At 38.9% G+C, this 21,497-nt stretch overlaps 1 protein-coding gene across 1 annotated transcript; it reads left to right on the top strand.

Moving 5' to 3' along the window:
* The first annotated feature begins 558 nt into the window (after positions 1 to 558).
* ERP44 (endoplasmic reticulum protein 44) lies at positions 559 to 21,497 on the top strand. The gene is made up of 12 exons (XM_075271145.1): positions 559 to 736; positions 7,617 to 7,689; positions 8,823 to 8,862; positions 10,389 to 10,504; positions 11,134 to 11,318; positions 14,104 to 14,219; positions 14,348 to 14,405; positions 15,697 to 15,813; positions 16,365 to 16,476; positions 16,682 to 16,823; positions 19,601 to 19,703; positions 21,086 to 21,497. The coding sequence occupies exons 1-12, from the start codon at positions 680 to 682 to the stop codon at positions 21,188 to 21,190; spliced, it is 1,224 nt and encodes a 407-aa protein (XP_075127246.1). The 5' UTR covers positions 559 to 679; the 3' UTR covers positions 21,191 to 21,497.

Consider the following 21,497-nt stretch of genomic DNA (forward strand, 5'->3'; position numbering starts at 1 on the left):
GCTAGTGGACCTCCTTGAGGAATACACCACCACCATGAATGAGTATTAAGGATGTAGCCATGGTCAGTGGACCTCCTTGAGGAATACACGATTACCATGAAGGAATATTAAGGATGTAGCCATGGTTAGTGGACCTCCTTGAGGAATACACCATTACCATGAAGGAGTATTAAGGATGTAGCCATGGTTAGTGGACCTCCTTGAGGAATACACCATTACCATGAAGGAGTATTAAGGCTGTAGCCATGGTTAGTGGACCTCCTTGAGGAATTACCATGAATGAGTATTAAGGCTGTAGCCATGGTTAGTGGACCTCCTTGAGGAATTACCATGAATGAGTATTAAGGCTGTAGCCATGGTTAGTGGACCTCCTTGAGGAATTACCATGAATGAGTATTAAGGCTGTAGCCATGGTTAGTGGACCTCCTTGAGGAATCACCATGAATGAGTAGCAGGCGCTCGCACTACACACCTTACAAACCCTAAACACTGCTTGTTCAAAAATGGGCGGGCAAGAGTGGAAGCGGCGTCACCCACAAGCTTGTCACGTGACCATGATGTCATCAAGATCCTTCAGCTCAATAGGAACTGGCCGTGACCGATCTAGCAGGCTGGAGAAATCTATGGTGTCAAGTGTGTGAACTGCAGAGCCTTGGCCACTTCTTCGGGCACGCTGACCATGAGACACGCCATCTTCCTGCCTCTCACTGACCCAGCCTGTGTTCTAGTTCTCCTGGTAAGTGGCCGGAGCCTTGACCTCATTTTCAGCAGTTATGTCAGAGCTGTGCGGTTCCTGCTCCTGTCAGCTAGTGTGACTGCGTCCATTCCCCATTCCAGTGTAGCCTGACTACACACCCAGCACTGCACTGCACTGGGGCTACTGCAGCCCTCACTCCTCTCTGGCTGCAGGGCTTGCTGCTGTGGGTTGTTACTGCCCCGTATACAGTGGGATCTTATGGCTGAAATCAGAGCTAGACAGCCCGGGCCCACAGCATCGCCCGGTCCTCTAGTCTCACATTACAGTAGTTCCCTCCATTGCTCCAACCACAGGCCGGTTCTTTGAGTCTTGTGTTGTGTCTGCGTGTGATTGGCTGATAACCCGGAACTGTGTGTGCACCGGCTCTGTGCTCGGGTAGTGCTGAGTGTGGGCAGAGCAGGGCGGCTGCGGCTATACTGGGTTACTGCCTGTCTAATATACTGAAGGCTAGAAACTTCTCGTTCATTCCATCCCATTGACCATTGGTTCAGCCATTTGTCCCCCTGTCCATTCAGCTGAATGCCAGGACTCTTACTGTCCCAGAGCATTGGAAGATTACATGCAGATTGCTAAATGTATAGGGCCTGTATGTAAGACATATAGGGTGTGACCCTATAAATAGATCAAAGGCAGTACAATTATTTTAGTAGGGCGGCATGTGTGGTGGGCAGCCGAAACAAAGGTAGAATGTAAAATAAACTCCTTATGATACGCAGAAGATACATATTATGTAGTATCTGCACCTCCATGTGTATAGGACTCCGTGTTTAGTCACACAAATCAAATAAAAAATCTTTATTGGCACGTCTGAATATACGTTTGGTGTTGCCAAAGCAAAGAGGGTGGTGGGTATGGGGGGGTGGGGTGGTGGTGTTCGGTTAGGACGTACAGAGGTGGATGGGCGATTAGAAGGGGCAGTAATGGCAGGTGGACACTTATTGGGCGGCGATCTCTACTCTGGACTCCTTTTCTCCCAGTAGGATGTAGAGTTTCCTCTTCCCATCTACAGATTTGAAATCCGGGATGTGGGCAGAGAGTCTTTGGAAGTAGATGGCCCTCACAGCTGAGTATTTGGTGCACTGTAGCAGGAAGTGGTCCTCATTTTCCAGGGTCCCCTGGGCACAGTGCTGGCACCGTCTGTTCTCTTGTGGCTTGTACGTCTGCCTGTGCCCCGTCTCCTCTGACTTCATATGGAGGTACAATCTGTTATGGATTGGGGTGCCTAGGGCCCTCCGGTACAATTCATTCTGGGAGCCCACTATACAGCCGAATGCAAATAACTGCGTCTCATTTGCAAATTCCTAGGTATGCGCTGACTCACTTTATTTCTTCAGTGTTATGTATTCATTTTGCTTATTTGTATAGAGCCAGCATATTCTGCAGCAAATTACAAATTGTCACTCGTCCATATAGAGCTCACAATCTACATTCCCTATCAGTCTGTCTTTAGAGTGTGGGAGGAAACCCACATGAAGACAGGGAGACCATACACATTCTCTGCAGATGATGTCCTTAGTCAAACTTGAACCTGGGATTCCAGTGCAAACTGTGCTGCCCATATCTATTTACATTAGACTGTTTCCAAGCTGTGGCCCCTTCAGTAGGCTGACTCACTCTTGACTTAGACTAGGGCTGTTTATGGCCTGGTTCACATCTGCATTTGGTATTCCATTAGAGGAGTCCACTTGGGGACCCCCCCCCCCCCAAACGCAATACTGAATGCATTATAAAGTGGCTAGCATAGAAGCCACACGGACCCCATAGACTATAATGGGGTCCGTGTGGTATCTGCAGGAATCATGCATGAGGAAAGTACTTCAAGCAGCACTTTTCTCTCCACATGATTCCTGTGCAAAATACACAGAACCCATTATAATATATGGGGTCCGTGTGGTTTCTCTGCTAACCGCTTTTTAATGCGTTCTGAGAGTCTCCAGGTGGTCTCTGCAAACGTAATACTGAACACAGGTTTGAACCAGGCTTAGCTCTATGAGCATGATGATTGGTGATAGAGGCCCTACAGTAAAGGCCCCTTCACACGGAGGATACGCTGGCTGATTCTGAACGGTAACAGGTTCCGAATCAGCGGCGCTAAAACAGATCCCATTGCTTTCTATGGGAGCCGGCATACATGCGCTCCCCATAGAAATGAATGGGCTGCTTTTTTGCCGTATTGCTTTCAATGTGGTAGGCGCGTATAAGAGCATATAATTCGTGTGAAGGGGCCCTTACAAGAAAGGAGATGAGGCCCAGGAGGAACAATAGTGGTCAACCTGCCTCTGTGCCTAAATTTCATCTCAGCCATCCAATGTCTATTTATCTATCTATCTGTAGTCTAAATATTCTAACCAGTTTATTATATGGGTGTACAGGCCATGTGACATGCAGTATACTACCTATATGCAGGTATCACTCTTGCAAAGAAAGGGGCTCACTAGTTACCCTGAGCCAGGGGAGTCACTTGTTCCCTTGTGGACCAGCCTGAGCCAGGTCACAGTATGCACCTGAGAAACAAAATGGCAACATGCTTCATCAAACCAAATAAGTTGCCTCGCGGAAGCACTGCACACTGTGTAGACGTGTCTCTGTGCTCAATCCCTTAGGCCAAGTTCATGCATGGTAGAATTTTTCCTCTGTGAATCTGCAGTGGTTTTACAACAAAATCTGCATTTCCTACATTCTGATTGTGCTGCAGACCACTGCTGACTTCACCCTGAAGTCAGAAGAGAAGAGTGAAGAGATAAAGCTGGTGAAAATCTGCCGCAATAGAATGAACAAGTTATGGAAAACTTCTGATATACAGTATGTAGATGCAGTTTCTAAAAGCTCATCTATACATAATTATTTATATATAGTGCCAACATATTACAAATCAAAGGATACATGAGCAGAAAACACCAGACACTATAGTGTACCATAATGATTAACAAATCATAGACGCCCTGCTTGCAAGAGCTGACAATGGGTTGCAGATCTGTAGTGTAGAATTCATACATGTCTGAGTGTACCCTGTGAACAGGGCATGCCCAGCAACTCTTATGGTACATGGTGTGCAGCAGCTTCTCTGGCACTACTATACATAAAAATTGCCAAAGGGATCTTTGTTCATTCATTTTCAAGATCATTGGAGGTCTTAGCGGTTAGAAGCCCTCATATCATGGTGTCTGGCATAATGCTATGCGATAACATAAGATGAAATACCAATTTAACATGGCAGGAACTTTAAGTCGGTTTACCCAAATACAGGTTTATTTGGTGTCTTCCTTCCAAGGGCCATGTGTGAATTGGCACTGATTGTCCGAGTGGGTGTTAACCTTCTATTGTCTGAGACAAACCGCCCACTTGGAGAATCAGAGCTAATTCACATATAACCTTACCAGGGGCCAAATCTGGAGGAAGGATTTTTAAAACAACCAGCACCAAATCTATCATGGGCACAGTGGCAAACAAATAATGTAATTTAGTGTTTTGTACATGGTGACAGCTTCTCTATAACATGGCTATTGTGTACTGTATGTTGTTGATTTGGAAGTAGGTGTTACCAAAAGTGGCTATCACTTGGTGTTCTTCAGTAGTTGGGTGAAGTCCATCTTAACAGACTTGGGGTAAGTTCACACTGAGTATACGCCAGCTTATTCTGAACGTAAAACACGTTGAGAATCAGCGGCGTATAAAGCAGTTCCCATTCATTTCTTTGGGAGGCGGCATACGAGCGCTCCCCATAGAAATGAATGGGCTGCTTTTTTTCACTACGAGCGCTCCCATTGAAGTGAATGGGAAGTGCTCGTGTGTACGGCTAGCTGTGCACTTTTATTCTTTACTCTAAGGGTGCATTCAAACGGAGGAAGTTTGTGCTGATTCTGCTGCGGACTCTGTGTCAGAATCGAACTTTTGGGTCCTTTAAAATAAAATTAAAAAACCCACTCCCATTGACTTCAATGGGTTCTTTTTTCCGCACGGAACCCATTGAAATCAATGGGGAAAAAAACCCCATTGATTTTAATGGGTTCCGTGTGGAAAACGGAACCCATTAAAGTCAATGGGAGTGTTTTTTTTAATTTTATTTTAAAGGACCCAAAAGTTCCTAAAATTTGCTAAACAGTAACTTTCTAGTGATTCATTCCCTTCAAGGCCACGTGGATTTAGTCCATTGCAGGATGTCCCTGTCACAGACCTGTCCAAGACAAACTGCTGAAAATGGTTGGCTTAAGGCCAGTTGCAGATGACTGTGCTGCAACCAGCCGGTCGTGAAATAAAAGCAAGGGCGGGACTATTTAAGTACCATATATACTCGAGTATAGGCAGAGTTTTTCAGCACAGTTTTTCTGCTGAAAAAGTCCCCCCCCCCTCCAGCTTATACTTGAGTCAAGCAATAGTAATGTATAGAATCTCCCATAAAATAGTGAAGGGGAAAAAAAATGAATAAATATATATACACAAATAAAAGTAGAAAATACTATGAAACGCATACGGTAAGTCCCCTGTCTACTGAATATAGGGCACCTGCGGTGCTCCTGTTCTGTCGGGAAGGGGTTAATAGGAGCACTGCAGATACCCTATATTCCGTCAGGCTGAATTCCAAGTGGAGGGGAAAAAAAATAAAACAGTCCGTAAGCTCAGGGAAGGGGCAGACAGACAACCAAAACACCCCCTCCCCTTTCCCAGCATCTACTGCACCCCAAAACTCCGACCATTTTAATTTTTGAAATTTTCCAACAGCTGCTGCAGTCCCCCTCCCTACACCAATTTACCCCCCTCCCCCACTTTCTAAATAACATTGATTATCAAAAATGTGTAGTTACCCATATCCCTGGGGACATATTCAGATGATACTGTGACAATCCCGTTTCCCCAGTTCCGGAAACGGATCGTCACTACTACTGTGTTCACTTGTTTTCATAGTTACATAGTATCTGTGGAGAGGTTGTATCCCAGTAGTCAACATTTTTTTATTTCATACTGTCAGCCTCTTAGTGGCAGCGCCTATACCCATGGTGCTTTGTTCCTCAATGAATATTATGAGAAAGCTATTTTATGGAAAGTGCAAAAATCCAATTTTATTTTTTAAGTAGGTGGTGATCTTCCTAAAGAGGTTTCACTGTGTGTTTTTTGTTTTCTTTTTTTTTATTAAAGTTTAAGTGGCATAGTGTGTTTGTGTCAATGATATACATGTCAACTGTAATTAGCAAATGGCAGATACATGAATATCTTGACGATCTGCATGGATCTCTCGAAGGCTTTTTCAATGAAATGGTAGAACATGTGAAATGTTTGCAAATTCTGGTGAAATCTAATATTGTGTCTGTAGAATTATGTATATAAATAAACTTAAGACTGACTGGTGATGTTCATCCCAGAAGGCTAAAGCTGTGATCCTTATTAATGTGTTTCCTCTTGCCTGTCAGCGTTATTCAAATTAAAACTCAATTACAGATTGGAAATGAAGAGTGCCTACAGTACCCAAGTGATGAAAGCATTTTGTGAATCCCATAGGGTTAAATCCATGGGTTGAAGAGTGTGTCAATCTGGATTATAGAAAATTTTAAAAATGATTTTCAGGCATAAATAATTCATAATTGACAACTTGGATGTAGTTTGCTATTAGGTGTGCCAAAGACGTTAGTTAACATGAGTTTAGATGAATTTTTTCAGAGGATTAATCCTTTTTTTTTTTTTTTTTTTTTTTTTTTTTTTTTCTGATTTAATTAGTGAAGTTAAATAGTCAAAAATTTAACAAACTCTGCAAGTTGATGTTTTATAGAAATGTCACAATGATAAATGTGTCTGCATTCTGTAGCCTTAAGCCTCTCTTAACTCTTTCACTGCCAAAGGTCTCTGGAAATTTTGCACCTCCAGTAGTTGGAGCAATTTTGAGATGGACAAATCAAACTTAAATTGCAACATTAAAAAAATCATCCAACTTCCCCCATACCTATATATTTTCTTAAAGTAGACACTTGCAGCATTGTCAGAATGCCACTTGGTACTGTATACGAACAGCCACCTTCATGCAATTTAGATTTAAAGTGAATAATTAAAAAAAAAAAAAAAAAAAAAAAAGCAAATAAATGTATATTAGTTGCTAAAAGTGGTAACCAAACCAAAAAAATAATAAATATATGCACCAAACCTCTTAAAAATTAGAGTTCAACGTGCTGAGTTCATAAATTTTTGGCAAAATTCAAATTTGCTACTAAAGTACATGCTGAAGCAACTCCTTTCTGCAAACTATGTACTTTCCGAAAAACTGTGGTATGTGAGGAGTTCATACATATCATATAAAATATTTCTCTATATTATATAGCATATGCCTTAGTGCTGTGTGCAGAGTGCCGTGCAATTTTTGTATATTGCTTCGCAGTGAGCACCTGTTCATACTGGACCGTGCAGTCTTGGCCATTTTTGTGTGTGTGTGTGTATATGTGTATATATATATATATATTATATATATATAAATTAGTGTTACAATTTTTTTTTTTTCAAATTTATTTGCAGGTGTTAAAAAATGCAGAAGTGTGGCAAACAATTATGTGCATGCAAATTAAATAGTTTACATAAAAATGTTCTATTCCCCTATAAAAAGTTGTAGCAAGCTATACGTTCATCTCCAGTGATAATCGTTATTACTATTATTTTAATGTGTAATGGATATCGCTAGAGACGTATTCTGCATTTTGCTTCGCAAGTATCCCTTATTATGGGTAAAAATCTACCTGTATTATGCGTCCCTCAAATTCATTTTTGGAGATTGATAAGAAATATGGCACAGATGGAGAGGGTATGATTTTCTCTAGGTTAGACAGTTTAATGGATATCTAACATTTCAGTTCATAACTTTTTTTTTTTTTTTTTTCTCCAGGCAGCATGGGCTTGCACTCCAGCAAAAGGTGACATTGTAAGTTTAGAAAGTGGCAATATAGATGACATTTTAGGTAAGTATTATTTATTATTTATTTATTCTACTCTTCTAAAACCATTGCACAGCAGTTTTGGTTGGCAGGACAGGTTGTTTCGTGTGAGTGGGTTTTTTGTTTTTTTTTACTGACTTCTGCAATGATCCTGCAGAAGTTTGATAGAGTCCTAAACACTTTGATGCAAAAAAACCCCCCAAAAAGCCCAGCTATGTTTAAAAACATTAAACCTATAGTAAATTGACCTTCTAGAGCATTGGAATGAGAGAATAAAGTCGCCAATGACCCTTTTGAAGCTGCAGAAAGGTCTGCTTATAACACTAACAAGGTACTGGAGACATGATGACCTGACTCTGGATGGAGAAATTCTAGGCAATATGTGAGATTGTTTGGCTATACCTAATAGATTATATGACAGGCAGTAGAGGAGACGGGAGGCAACAATCCTCAAATCCTCTGCAGGCAACAGAGAGAGACCTCCTGTTTGCATAGCAACCCATTCTAGAGATAAAGAAGTCGCGTTGTGATCATATAATTTATTGAATTACTTGAAAAGCAGAATATGGAAAGATACTGTGACAATAGTAGACCATTATAAATGTTGAGGGGATGGTCTTTCGGACAATATATTGAACCAAAAAAAATGGGTAAACCAGCGTAGCTTTGTGTTCACAAACCAATGATCCATTGCAGTGATAAACTTTTTCTATATATCAGCCTACCACTGCACCGGTGTGGGCCAGGTTTGGTAAATTTGCCCATAGGCACTTGCAAATGCTCGAGTTCTCTGGAATTTGCGTCCAGTGTCTACCTTTTTGTCCTGATATCTCTGCTGTCCATAGGAAAATCTGATAAAGCTCTCTCCATTGCTTCATCATGTTTGTCTCCTATTAAATGACCCTGCAAAGCACTATCATTGGCTTGGGATGAATTTTGGACTTCTCAGAATCTTTCAAGTTTTAGCTGGCAGACTTTTCTGTCAGAAAGATTAATAAACTATTTCTTCCTGGAGGAACTTTAGGTAAAAGCAGGTGCAGCTTTGTCCGTAGACTCGATAAGTTCTGTGGTTTTCTGAGTAGATGAATGCTTAGAATAAATGTGCATGTTATGTAACTTCAGTTTAATTTCTAAGTGTTTTTTCTTGCTTACTACAGGTAATGCAGACGTCGCTTTAGTTAATTTTTATGCCGACTGGTATGTTTCTCAATTTACATCTTCCCTTTATTTTCTCTTTATTTTCAGTTTTTAAACTTAATTGAAACTGTGCATTAGAAAGTAAAAAGCGAAATAATTTTGGTAGACAAGAGTTACTGGTTTCTGTTTTGTGATCTGTTCACATCTGGTGATTTGATGCAGAAATTTCTATAACAAAACTTATTCATGTATGTGAAAAGAGATATTTCTGCATCATTTGTGTGAACTTCTGGAAATCCCACTTATAGTAGGAGTCAGCTGCAGAAACTTCAGTAAACTTTCTATAGACTTTGCAATAAGTGGGGAGAATAATGCACCAATGTTAGGTTGCTCAATAACTTATAGCTACCAAGTATCTATTGAGTACAAGTGAAGAAACTGTAATAGGATGCAGCAGACAACTGAATTTTGTAAGTTATATGAGATTTATCAAAATGGCACAAGAAAATATAAATTTTTAATATTCACTTTTAGACTCCTCTCTCCCTTGTACCACCTCTGGGCTGCCATATATCACTAGTTTATTTTCCCAGCTTTGGGAATGTGCTGCATTTTGTGATTCCTAGCCACACATGGTACTATCCAATGTGTCTTGTCCATATTGCTTACTTCAGATCAAGCATCTGTTTGTTGTTTTACAGTAAGATTGCCACAAATTAAATCAAATAGGGGCATTATTTATACCATCTTAGCCTAGGGTAACCTTGCAGTTCAGTATATTTCATTGTATTGCCTGTTTTTTCATGTTTACATATAGGACTCAATTTGTCCCAAACGCAAAGGGAATGTTTAGGAATTACTAATTCCTAGTAATGGACCAGGAGGCCAGGAAAGATTAGACAAAAAAACCCTCACTTCTTGCCTCTCCCCGGCCCTCCCATGTCCGCCACCGTTCTACGGTGCTTAACGGAAGTCCTCACTATACATGACTGCTTAGACTAGTGGCCTCAGTGGTCAGGAAAAGACCTAGGACGTCACCAGTGACGTTGCAGTCCTTCCCTGTGACCGCTGACGCCAATCAGTGGCAGCGAGGCCTTTCGCTGGAACAAGCCCTGGGCAGTGACAGACAGCTGATGCACAGGCAAGTGTGTGGTTTATTACTTTTCCCCGCCTCCTAGCCAAGAATTGTAATTTCTGGACAGCCACCTTTTAATGAGTTGTTTTACAGTCTTCTGCCCCTCTGCATGAGGTCTGGGGCAAGCCATGCACCTATCATACAGAAAATGCTATAGAACTGGCTATAAAATCCATATTGAAATTTGATTTGTCACTCAGTTGAAGTCCTCAGGAAACTGATAGGGCGTGCTGCATAGTTGAAATCCTGCAGCATTCCTAGATTAATTTTTATTGACAAAATACTCTGTGTGAACATTGCATAATTGTGAAGATTTGCTAGAAAATTATTTGCATTTGCTTTAGTCTTTTGTAGTTTTTGGATGAAGAAATATCTGTGGTTTTAATTTAAACTTAATTTAGTTTTTTTTCTGTACATTAAACTGAGATTGTGGTTTTATTTTTCATTATAGGTGCAGATTCAGTCAAATGCTGCACCCTATATTTGAGGAAGCTTCAAATATCATTAAAGAAGAATATCCAGATAAAAATAAAGTTGTGTTTGCAAGAGTGGACTGTGATCAACATTGTAAGTTACAGATTTAAGTTCTCAGTATATTTATTTATATTACATTACATAATTCTCTATTTTCTATTTTTTATTTTTTGTCTCCATTTGTTTGGGTGCCTAGAACTTATTGAATAAATTATATTAACACTTTATGGGTGGAATAAAAAAAAAAAAAAAAAAAAAAAAAAAAACTTGCGGAAAAAAACTACGGAAATGCCGGCTTTTTTCCTGTAGATATAATTGTAACAAAGTCTGCGGAGGAAAACTCTGCGAACTATCTGTTCAAAGTGCTGCAGGAAGAACAGCAATGCGTTTCTGCCGCGGTTTTTCCCGCAGCGTTTTATAGGGACCTTAGCCTTAAGGACATAAAACAATATTTTCATCGCCATCTTCTGAGAGTCGTAACATTTTTATTTTTGGGTTGACCGTGTTAGTTGAGGGTTTATATTCTTGCAGTGAAACATGCTTTTTACTGGTACTATTTTGAAGTAGGTGAGATGGTGAAAAATCATTACTTCTGGTGTGTGTGTGTGTGTGTGTGTGTGTGTTTTTTTTTTTTTAAAGCTTTAAGTATTTTTACAATGTATGTCAGATCTGAGTGTATTTTATATATTTGCAACTTTTCTAATTCTATTCCTCTTATATAGCTGACATAGCCCAAAGATATCGGATAAGCAAGTATCCCACTTTAAAACTGTTTCGAAATGGAATGATGATGAAAAGAGAGTATAGAGGTCAACGCTCAGTAAACGCAATTGCAGACTACATTAGGCAACAAAAAAGTGATCCAATACATACCGTTGGAGATCTTGAAGAGCTGAAAACTATTGATGTGAGTATTTTGCTAAAGGTTTTAATCTGCTTTTACCTTCAGTAATTATAATTTAATGTTTTCCACATGCAATTTTAAGGCCTGTGTTTCCAAATTACAATTTGTGTGATAATCCAGCATAGATAGGACTATTACAGTAAATTTAGTAAGGTTAAAAAAAAAAAATCCGTTCAGTGCCTCCTATAGATTTGTTAGGCCATATAGGTCAGGAAAGCATGGGCTCACAGATTCACAATGATCCAGACAGCCATCTGAAACAAATGGAAACTGTAATGAAATGTAATTTCCCATCTGAATGTACTACAGGGACCTCTAAATTCAACAGAATTCAGACTGGCCAAGCATCTGTGGGATGTGATGGAATAATCCAGTCTCTGGAGACCGCACCTCACAGTTTACTGGACATAAAGGATGTCATATACCGCATTATAGTTTCAGATGTCTTTCAGGGTCTATATATATTTACCCTTGTTCACCCTTTTTGTTAAAGATTCCAAGTAACCACTTACACCTTTCCACCCCATTATTATTATTATTATTATTATTATTATTATTATTATTATTATTATTATTTTTTTTTTTAATTTCCACTTACATTTAGGAAGCACATGAGGGCATCTGTCTACTTAAACAATCTGATGTACAAAACTGTCCCTTTTGAACATCATACATGTATCATATAGCCAGAACAACCTTTGAAACAAGTTTAGTAAATCCAGTGTAAGACTGGGTTGGTACATTCAAGCCAGTATAAAATTTTGAAAACCAGCTAAACCAGTTTTGTGGAAACTGCCTTTACACAACTCAGTAAATGATGTCACACTGGTTGCAAAAGGCAGTTTGGTCAGCATTTCCTAACAAAGAAATGAATGGAAGGTGCAAATCTACTATGACTACAGTGTGAAATTAAACAAGCTCCACCCTGCAGACAATAGCTCTGCAAACCTATTAATATCTATTAAAATACCATTAAGTATGTTGTGATAACAAAAATCCATAAAACCCATTGGGAGGAAATTTAATTCAATGGCAGAATATAGAAAGGTGGGGGGGACGGCAAAATACACATGAATGGGGGCAGACAAGAAGAAATGAGTGGCTATGGCGACTCCAATTTGTCAATGCAGATGTGTGTGTATAACATTATAAACAACCGCACGGAGGAGGTCTTCCCAGAGGGGACCCCAACTGGATATAAACTGTACACAGCGGTCTCCAGACAGTATAATTTCTCCTCCACACAATACTATGCCACATAGTGGACCACTCACGGGCTGCTATTATACTCTGGGGTATTTTCAGTGAAATGGGGTGAAAATTTGCACATTGTACTAGGTACTTTCCTAGTGGCGCCAAGGGAAATGTTCCGTCCTGTGTAATTGCATTGAAAGTGCAAAAATGTGTTTGGAGGATCCGGAGTAGATCATTTTGTAATATTCAAGGTGAGAGTGTATGAGCTGGAGACTTGACACACCAAGGTTTTAGTTGGCTTGTTGCTAAAATCCTGTTCTACAAGATTTTGAAAAGGCAAGGTGTAGTTGTTCCTGTAGAATGGGAACTGCAAAGAAGCATTAATGTCTTTTCTCCAATATCGAAGTTTGCATTACTGGAGCTGGAATCCACAGTTCCCCCTATTTCACACTTTTAGTTTCTATGCATTTTATATGGGGGGCATTTATTAGAACTATTTGTCGTATTACCAGACGGTTGAAGACTGAAAATTTGGGGTTGCAGAGAAGTCCTTATGGGTGACATCCAACACAGTCAATGTCTGTAGCAGGCTGTAGTTGGGGTACTAATGCCAGGTGTGGTTGTGAGGACCAAGAAGTTCCACTTGTCCTGTATTTAAAAAGTGTGTGTGTGTGTGTGATCACTCTCCTCCCCTTCACAACGAGTATCTACCTGAGCTATCTAAGTGGGAGTCCTGAAACCATGAACTGGGTACTTTTAGTGATCAGATTGCCACTCCTCTTAGCCTTTTGAATGACTTGAGCAGTCATAGTGTTGGTAATGATGTTATAGATTGCATTACTGTGATACTGTAAATTTGTTCAGTGAACATTGACTACCCCTCCTGACACTTTGTAATAACCTCTTCTATTTGTTTTAGTATAAGCAACGTGTCCCATGATATTGAAGATTTTATCTTATAATGTATGCAGTGCTAATTTTGCTTCAGAACAAATCAAAGACGTCTAGCAGATGTATCCGATCACCTACTGCTGGGATATAATGGTTAAAGCAGAAAAATAAATGATTAGGCCTATGGCTAGATAATCGCATAGAATATGCAAATTATGATTTTCAAAATATTTTTAAGCAGAAATGCCCCTTCTGCATGTTTTTTTTTTTTTTTTTTTTTTTTTTTTTTTTTTTATACAACTCTTGACATATTGTTTACAAAGATTGTAGAATTTTTATTTTTTTTTCCTTATATTGAGAATATTTCTATATGTAAGGCAACATTTACACAGCACACCATTACATGCAGTTGTGAAAGTACATTTTTCATGGGTTTGTGCACACCTGAGGGGTATTTCATGTGTTTTTTTTTTTTTTTTTTTTTTTTTTTTTTCCGATTGGGCACATGGTCTATTAAAATAAAATAACAGTTGTGGGACTAAATCCATTAGTCTATGAGGCTAGGTGCTGGCCATTAAAACAACGTGGAAAACTATCAAATGAGCCCCAAGAGGTGTTCAGCTAGAGAGGGTGTAGTTTATCTGATACTCTTACTATGTTTTCTGTGCAAATTACTGTTACTTAATCTTGTGTTCTATTACAGCGCAGTAAAAGAACAATAATTGGCTTTTTTGAAACCAGCGAGTCAGACAACTATCGAACATTTGCAAAAGTAGCAAACATTTTGCACGACGATTGCACGTTTCTTGCTGCTTTGGGGTAAGTGATATACATATATTTGTGTGTAATATATAGATGGATGAAATGTGTAGATTAATATTTATTATCCATGCTAACTTATGAACAAATTTTATTTTTTTTCTCTTTCCCCCGTCCCTTCTTTTTAGAGAGTTGTCGAAGCCAGAAAGGTTTAGTGGAGACAATGTTATCTACAGGCCCATAGGAGTAAGTCTGATTTTAGTTTATTCCATTCAGGAGCTTTTTGTGTGATTTATGAAATGCATTGTATACCATATTTCCTTTTGGCTAGTTTGAGCTTCATAAACTTTATTTACTTAAAGTATCTATTGTTGACATTTAGTTCTGATCAGCCTCAGTACATAACGTTCCCTGATTAGTGAAATGTGAATGGAGGAGAGATATTAATTGCCAGCGTTCTCTTAAGGTCAGTTCACATGAAGGCATTTGCCACAGATTTGGGGGGCAGATTCCACTCCCGAATCTGGAGCAGATTCCTTCCATATCCAGCTGTTGCGGTTTTGAATGGGAGGCAGAGATTGCAGCAGGATGCGTTAAAAAGAAGCGTCCTGCTCTATCTTGCTGTGGAGTCTGCAGCTCGAGACTCCCTCCGGATTAGGATTTAATGGGCCTAATCAGGAGGAGGATGCTGCAATACATCGGCATCTTGTCATGCTAGCCTGTGCAACAATACAGATTGCGGAAAATGAAGAGGAATTTCCTCTTTTTCTGCTGTGAACAGACCCTTAGGGGTTATATATGGGATATATCTTTTCTCTGTTTACACCAAATCGTCACATGTTGTGGTTTTCTTTTTTTGCAGCCACAACAGCGTGGGGTGCAGGACTTGTGTCCGTTCAATGACACAGTGATGAACGGATGGCTTTTTTTTTTTTTTTTTGTCAATAAACATTAATGTCTATGGCTAATGTGCATTCATTATACAGTCTATTACTGTTAAAAATGGACAGTAACTGACACGAAATGATGCTAATATATCAGATTTTTAACTAATACATTAAATGGATTAGTTTAAAAAAAAACGGACACATTATAGCACAGTGCGATGTAGTCAGCGGTGAGGAACGACAATATAGTGTTACAGACAGTATTGTCAGGAGGGTCATTCCCAGCTAGCCTGACAGGAAATCCCTTCTGACGGTGAAGAACACACACACACACACACACACACACACACACACACACACACACACACACACACACACACACACACACACACACACACGCGCGCGCGCTTGTGTAGGACACGATTGGAACGGACATCCAACAGTAGCATTAACACCCCCTTACTGATCGACAGTTTTCAGCGACTATTACGAATCAGTTCTATTTTTAAAATGTTACTATACTACGATAAGCAATGTGTTTTGTATTTTTCATGCTAATTTCTACAAAGTTATATAAAATATATAACATTATGATGCACATGGATGTAAAATTAAAAATACCTAAACTTTGTTTTTATTTCTTCATAAAGGAAAATTCTCCAGATATGGTGTATTTGGGATCACTCACAAACTTTGATTTGGCTTTTGCGTGGACACAAGATAAATGTGTACCTCTTGTGCGGGAAATAACATTTGAGAACGGAGAGGTAAAAATTAAACTTTTTCTACCCGACTTTATCTTTCTCACTTTGCAATTTTTATTTAGTTGTCTTATTTTTTTCACAGGAACTTGAATGTGTTTTGTACATTTATTAGATAATATCTTAAAATATATAAAGAAAATGGTCAGTCCTAAAATGCCTCCCAAGCCAATTCTAAACCGGAAATGAAATTTTCAGGCTCTGGTGACATCAAGGCTGTCAGTAGGCAAATTGGGCTTCATTGCTGATGTATGTTTCTGCCCCTACAAGTCTCTGTTATTGACATTTGGATTCGCCTGACGCCCTTTAAGTACATTTTGGAGACAACGCAGACAGGTGTGGTGCAGTGGCTTCAGTTGTGGAGGCCTGTGTCCGGGCATACTGCCACCATATTGTGTGAATGGTGTCATTGTTGTAACCTTGTGACTAATAGGGTAAACAGTAGGGTTTAATTAAGGAAAATGTTTGCTAATATTTCAACTTTATGTATCATTTTATATTTTTTTTTTTCTTATAGCCTGACTTCTTACAGTGTGTTCCCTGCAATTTTGTTTCAGGAGCTGACAGAGGAGGGTCTTCCATTCCTCATTCTTTTCCATATGAAAGATGATATGGAAAGTTTAGAAAAGTTCCAACAAGAAGTAGCTCGTCAGCTAATTAGTGAAAAGGGTATGTTCGGTTTATGACTTTTTATACGAAGTCTTTATTGTGCAGTTTTCATTTTTAAGTAAAATTTTGACAACATAGCCATGCGTATACAGAAGTGCAATGACTATTTTTTTCCTTTATAACTTATTTTATAATCTTATACAGGTTTTGTGTATCTTTCCTATGAGTAAAACAATTTTTATTTAATTTTTTTTTTTTAATACAGGAACAATCAATTTTCTTCATGCTGACTGTGATAAATTCAGACACCCTCTTCTGCACATTCAGAAAACTCCTGCAGATTGCCCAGTAATAGCCATTGATAGCTTTAGACACATGTATGTGTTTTCAGATTTTAAAGATCTGTCGTAAGTATCTTTTATCTTATCCTATTTTGAAACAGATTTGTTACATTTTAAATAACTTCTTTCCATTTTCACATTAAATGTAATCTTTTACAAGAAAAAAAAAAATGCACCCAGTTGTTGTGAATGCTATGAGATGTTGAACCTGTTAGACCACTTGTAGCTTAGATACAGGATGACATGCAGTTACACACGGAGACCTAATGGATCTGTATGGTATCCTGCGGCACATTTGCCCAGAGGTGTTGTAGCTGGACCTGTACACACTACACATATAAATGCTTGATTGGTGATTAAATCTGATGATCAGATAGGCCAAGTAATTGTTCCAATATAGTAGAGACATTTCTGGTAACACTTGGGATTTGTGGCCAAGCAGTATCCTACTGAAAAATGGTAGTTGGAAGCCCTACCATTAGAGACAACATATGTGGCTGCAGGATGTTACGTATTGCTTGTCACTACTAGGGATGACGCTGTCATTTGAGGATCTCCCCTGTAGCTGCAGCAATGGTTTGCTCCACATTGAAGTGCTCACAACAAGGCCTGTATCCTCCAAAGCCTTCCACTGTTGGATCTTAAACAAATCCTGTATCTTAGCTAAAGATGTGATGGTTCCATTCTGTAGCAGTCCAATGTAAATAAGTGTTGGATGCCGGTACAGAGATACTGAGTATGCTCTGTACTCCGTAGAACTACACAAGCATGCTGCACATGCGCAGTATGCTCGCGCAAGTGGCCATAAAAAAAAAAAGACTATGGGAATGTGCAGTCGGCTCTGCCATCAGGCTTCAGGCAGAGCTGACTGCGCATGCCTAGAAGGTTGAAGCGGAGAGAGAGGTGTTTCAAAGATAGAAGCGTCGCTGACTAGTTCTCTTGCAGCATTGGTGACGCCCCCAGTGCTGCGAGAGAACTCGTTTGGTAGAAATCCCAGTTTTTTTCTGTATGCAAACGGCAGCGAGGAGAAAACGTCTAAAAGTAGGAGAAAAATGGCTTTTCTTAAGGCTATTCCTACTTGTTGAGGCGAAAAAATGGGATTCCAATGATTGGATCCCCTTTAATTAAGACTTTTTGTTCATCCCACATTTTGCACTTCCGAATGACACAGAATTTTGCAACTAAAATCTAAACGAAAAATCAGTTGCACTGTAACGTTAAGTTCAGGTGGCAGAAAGTGAAGAGGAATTTGAAAGGAGTCTGTCAGCAAGAAAATTCTGTATCTGACGAAGACAGTACCTTGTAGGGCTGTGTCTACACTTTCCAAAGATGTCTTTATTATGCCCTGAAGTCCCATTTTCATGAAAATCAATGTTTTATTCTGAAAGCTACCTGTAAAGTGTTTTAGGGACTGTAATTTTCCTGCCAGACAGTCAGAGATGTCAATAAATGCAGTGAGGGGAAGAAATGGGAAGAAGTTGGGGGCGATTATCTAAGAGCAGAGAGTGAACCGCCTGTGTTGAGAAGCAAGTGATTTGAATCCATGTGTTTAAAAAGGACCTTTCACCACTTTTCCAACAAATTCAGCTCTTTAAATCCATTAACTGCTGTCCTACTAATTCTAGATTTTTATTTTTTATTTTTTTTTTGTGTCTAGCCCCACCATTCCCAAGCAATCATTGCAGTTCGTTTTATTACCTAATATTCTATTGGGCTATCTAATATCAGAAAGATTCTGCCAGGCAGGAACAGGCAAGGGGTGTGATTCTGAGCTCTGACACTGGCTGTTTCTGATTCACGCTCCCTCCCCGACACTGCCCTTCTGATTTTACAGAGCTTAAATGGCACCTCAGGTACCAAAACTAACTGCACTTATTGCTCAGGAACAGTTGGGGCTAGAGAAAAAAATTCCATAATTGCAAGTGATCTGCTAATACAACATGGATACGTTTTTGAGAATCCGTAAATCTGCTTTTGTCTTAGGCTATGTGCACAAAATCATAGTGGTTTTTACTGTCCACCAATGCTATTGTGGTTATCGGTAATCTATGGCATAAAATGTGCCAAGAAATGGTAGTATAAACTTGGATTAAACATTCTAGATGCACCACATTATTCATCATCATCTATTAGTAAATGTAGGAGATGAAGGTTGGAAGTCGTAGCTGTCATTCCGTCATCATTAGGTCAGATTGATTTGTCCATGCATTGTATTACTCTGCTCATAACTGGCATTGTTATTAATTGTTATATGGCTAGATAATCATGTTAGATATTGATCTTATTTGAAAGCATTGGACAGCTTTTATTATCGGCTACAGTACTAGTGTAGGTGCTTGTGTGATGTAAGCCATGACTTGCCTCTCTTCTTATTAATTTTATTCATTTTAAATCTGTCAGCTTACATCTCATTAGAGTAATAAACCTCCAATAGGTGGCGCTAGGGGCAAAATCCTCTTATTCACTAGTGCAGTCTTACGTGTTTTCCTTACCTAGAACTAATGAACTAATATATATTAGTTCATTAGTTCTAGGTAAGGAAAACACGTAAGACTGCACTAGTGAATAAGAGGATTTTGCCCCTAGCGCATGTACCCTACCTTGAGGGTAGGGTACATGTAAGTTGTGCTTATAGTATTGAGAGCATTTTGTATTGTAGAAGTACAACTGAATGTTTGTAGGTTTTACAATATCCTCCATTTCCCCTTCCCAATTCCTTGAAGAAATTCTGAATTACTAGCTTGCTAACTTTGTTGACACAGATTAAATATTACCATTATTGCTTGGATATTAACATTGTGTGAACTTTATTGTAAGACTTAATATTTAACAATTTTTTTCAGAGTTCCTGGTAAACTAAAACAGTTTGTTTTAGACTTACATTCTGGAAAATTGCATAGAGAATTTCACCATGGTCCTGACCCTACTGATGTTGCTCCAGGACAGGTATGTAGAACTTTAGAATAAATTGCTGTAATAAAAGCTGCCTAATTGCATCCCAGATTTTTCATGAAATGGATTGGACCTAGCAAAACTCTTTATACCCTGTTTCCACCCCATGATGGTCTATTGTGTTAGTGGGTAATACAAAATGCTGTACCACTATAGCATGGGGATTGCATTGGCTCAGTCTGAGCTGGTGTCATCTGTAACAGTTGTAACCTTTACCATACAGTTAACACTCTGCTGCACCAGCCACAAGAGGCAAAATACAGACTGAGTCTGTTTAACCTTTTTGGATGCCACCCTCTATAGAAACAGAGGTATCTTAAGACATAAGAGAGGATTTACTATCCCCTTAAGCAATGTGCCTAAGGTTCAAATTGTATACAGTTTATTAATTTGTCTATAGAACGGAATATCATCCAATTCTCTAACAAACATGCACACATTTAAAATTCTTCCCCCAGTAAAATGGTATAGCCATGAATTGGTCCTGTGTATGCATGCCTGGGTATTGACAGAATTGAAGAAAAACATGGTATTAGACACCATGTTTAGTTCCATTTTGGTCTATTCCTATGGACTCCTAACTAATTACCGATCATAAGTTTTGGTTTTTTTTTGAGACAGACTAACTACTGCACTGATTTAAAAATGACGTGAGCAAAATTTTTAACACATTCTCGACAGTACAGCAGCTGTTGGGTATTTTAAGTATGGAGCTGGGCAGCCACCATAGCTGTTGGATCCCCATTTTGGGGTGGATCACCATCCTCCAGAATGAAACTTGGCGGTCCTTTTGTATGACAGCCATTTGCCTGAACGCTGTAAAAACAAAATGCAAACAATTATGATAGAGCTGTGTGCTAATAGTGAAAAAAGGTCAAAGAAATAGTTGTAGTATAAAAATATAGCAGAAGTATGAATGTTAGCTTTAAAGAGAACATTCCAGGAACTGTTGGTATTCTGTTCCCATTGTACCCACTCACAGGATATCTATAGCACAAGGCTTATTCTTAAGGATCAATATGTACATGTGTTAGTTAAATGACTTACTGTGGATGCCACTGCCACATTCTTTTTTTTTTTTTTTTTTTTTTTTCTTCTATATAAGGCTCCTTTATTTTAAATCCAAAATTATGAAAGTCAGCAAAGTGTTAAAATTCTATACAAAGTGTTGTGGATTGTTTCCTTATTCATGTTGTAGATGCTGTATGTGCTGTGAATGAGATCTGAAAGACAGTAACTTACTGTAGCGTGCACCCAATACATAGCAGTTTAATGGACACATTACTGATCATCTTTGATATAAACTAATACTTTCTAGATTTGATTTAATTTGAAACCTGTATATTTATTGACCTGACTTTTTTTTCCCTCCCCAGCAAATTCAAGATGTGGCAAGTAGTCCTCCTGAGAGTTCTTTCCAAAAACTGGCCCCAAGTGAATATAGATACACTATACTAAAAAGAGATCGTGATGAGCTTTAGTAAACTAGAATTGCCATGGAAGCCTTACCGTTTGATCAAGCAGAGTACGGTGAAACAAAAACTTAGCCTATATTTTCATAATTGTATTTTTTATTTGGGATACAAAAACAATAATTATTTTTATTTGCTCCCGCTGTTTGTAAATATGTCTGTGTTTAGTGGTTTCTTTCTGTACAGACTTTTAAACTGAAAATACAAAAATTGAGATCTCGGAAACCAGTTGTCCTGTTTTATAACTACCAAGGTGTCATGACAATATGCATAAGTTAACTTAAACTCCCCTATTAAATTGGATTTTTGGATGTTG

Source organism: Leptodactylus fuscus, chromosome 4 (assembly GCF_031893055.1).
Source record: "Leptodactylus fuscus isolate aLepFus1 chromosome 4, aLepFus1.hap2, whole genome shotgun sequence".
Taxonomy (NCBI): Eukaryota; Metazoa; Chordata; class Amphibia; order Anura; family Leptodactylidae; genus Leptodactylus; species Leptodactylus fuscus.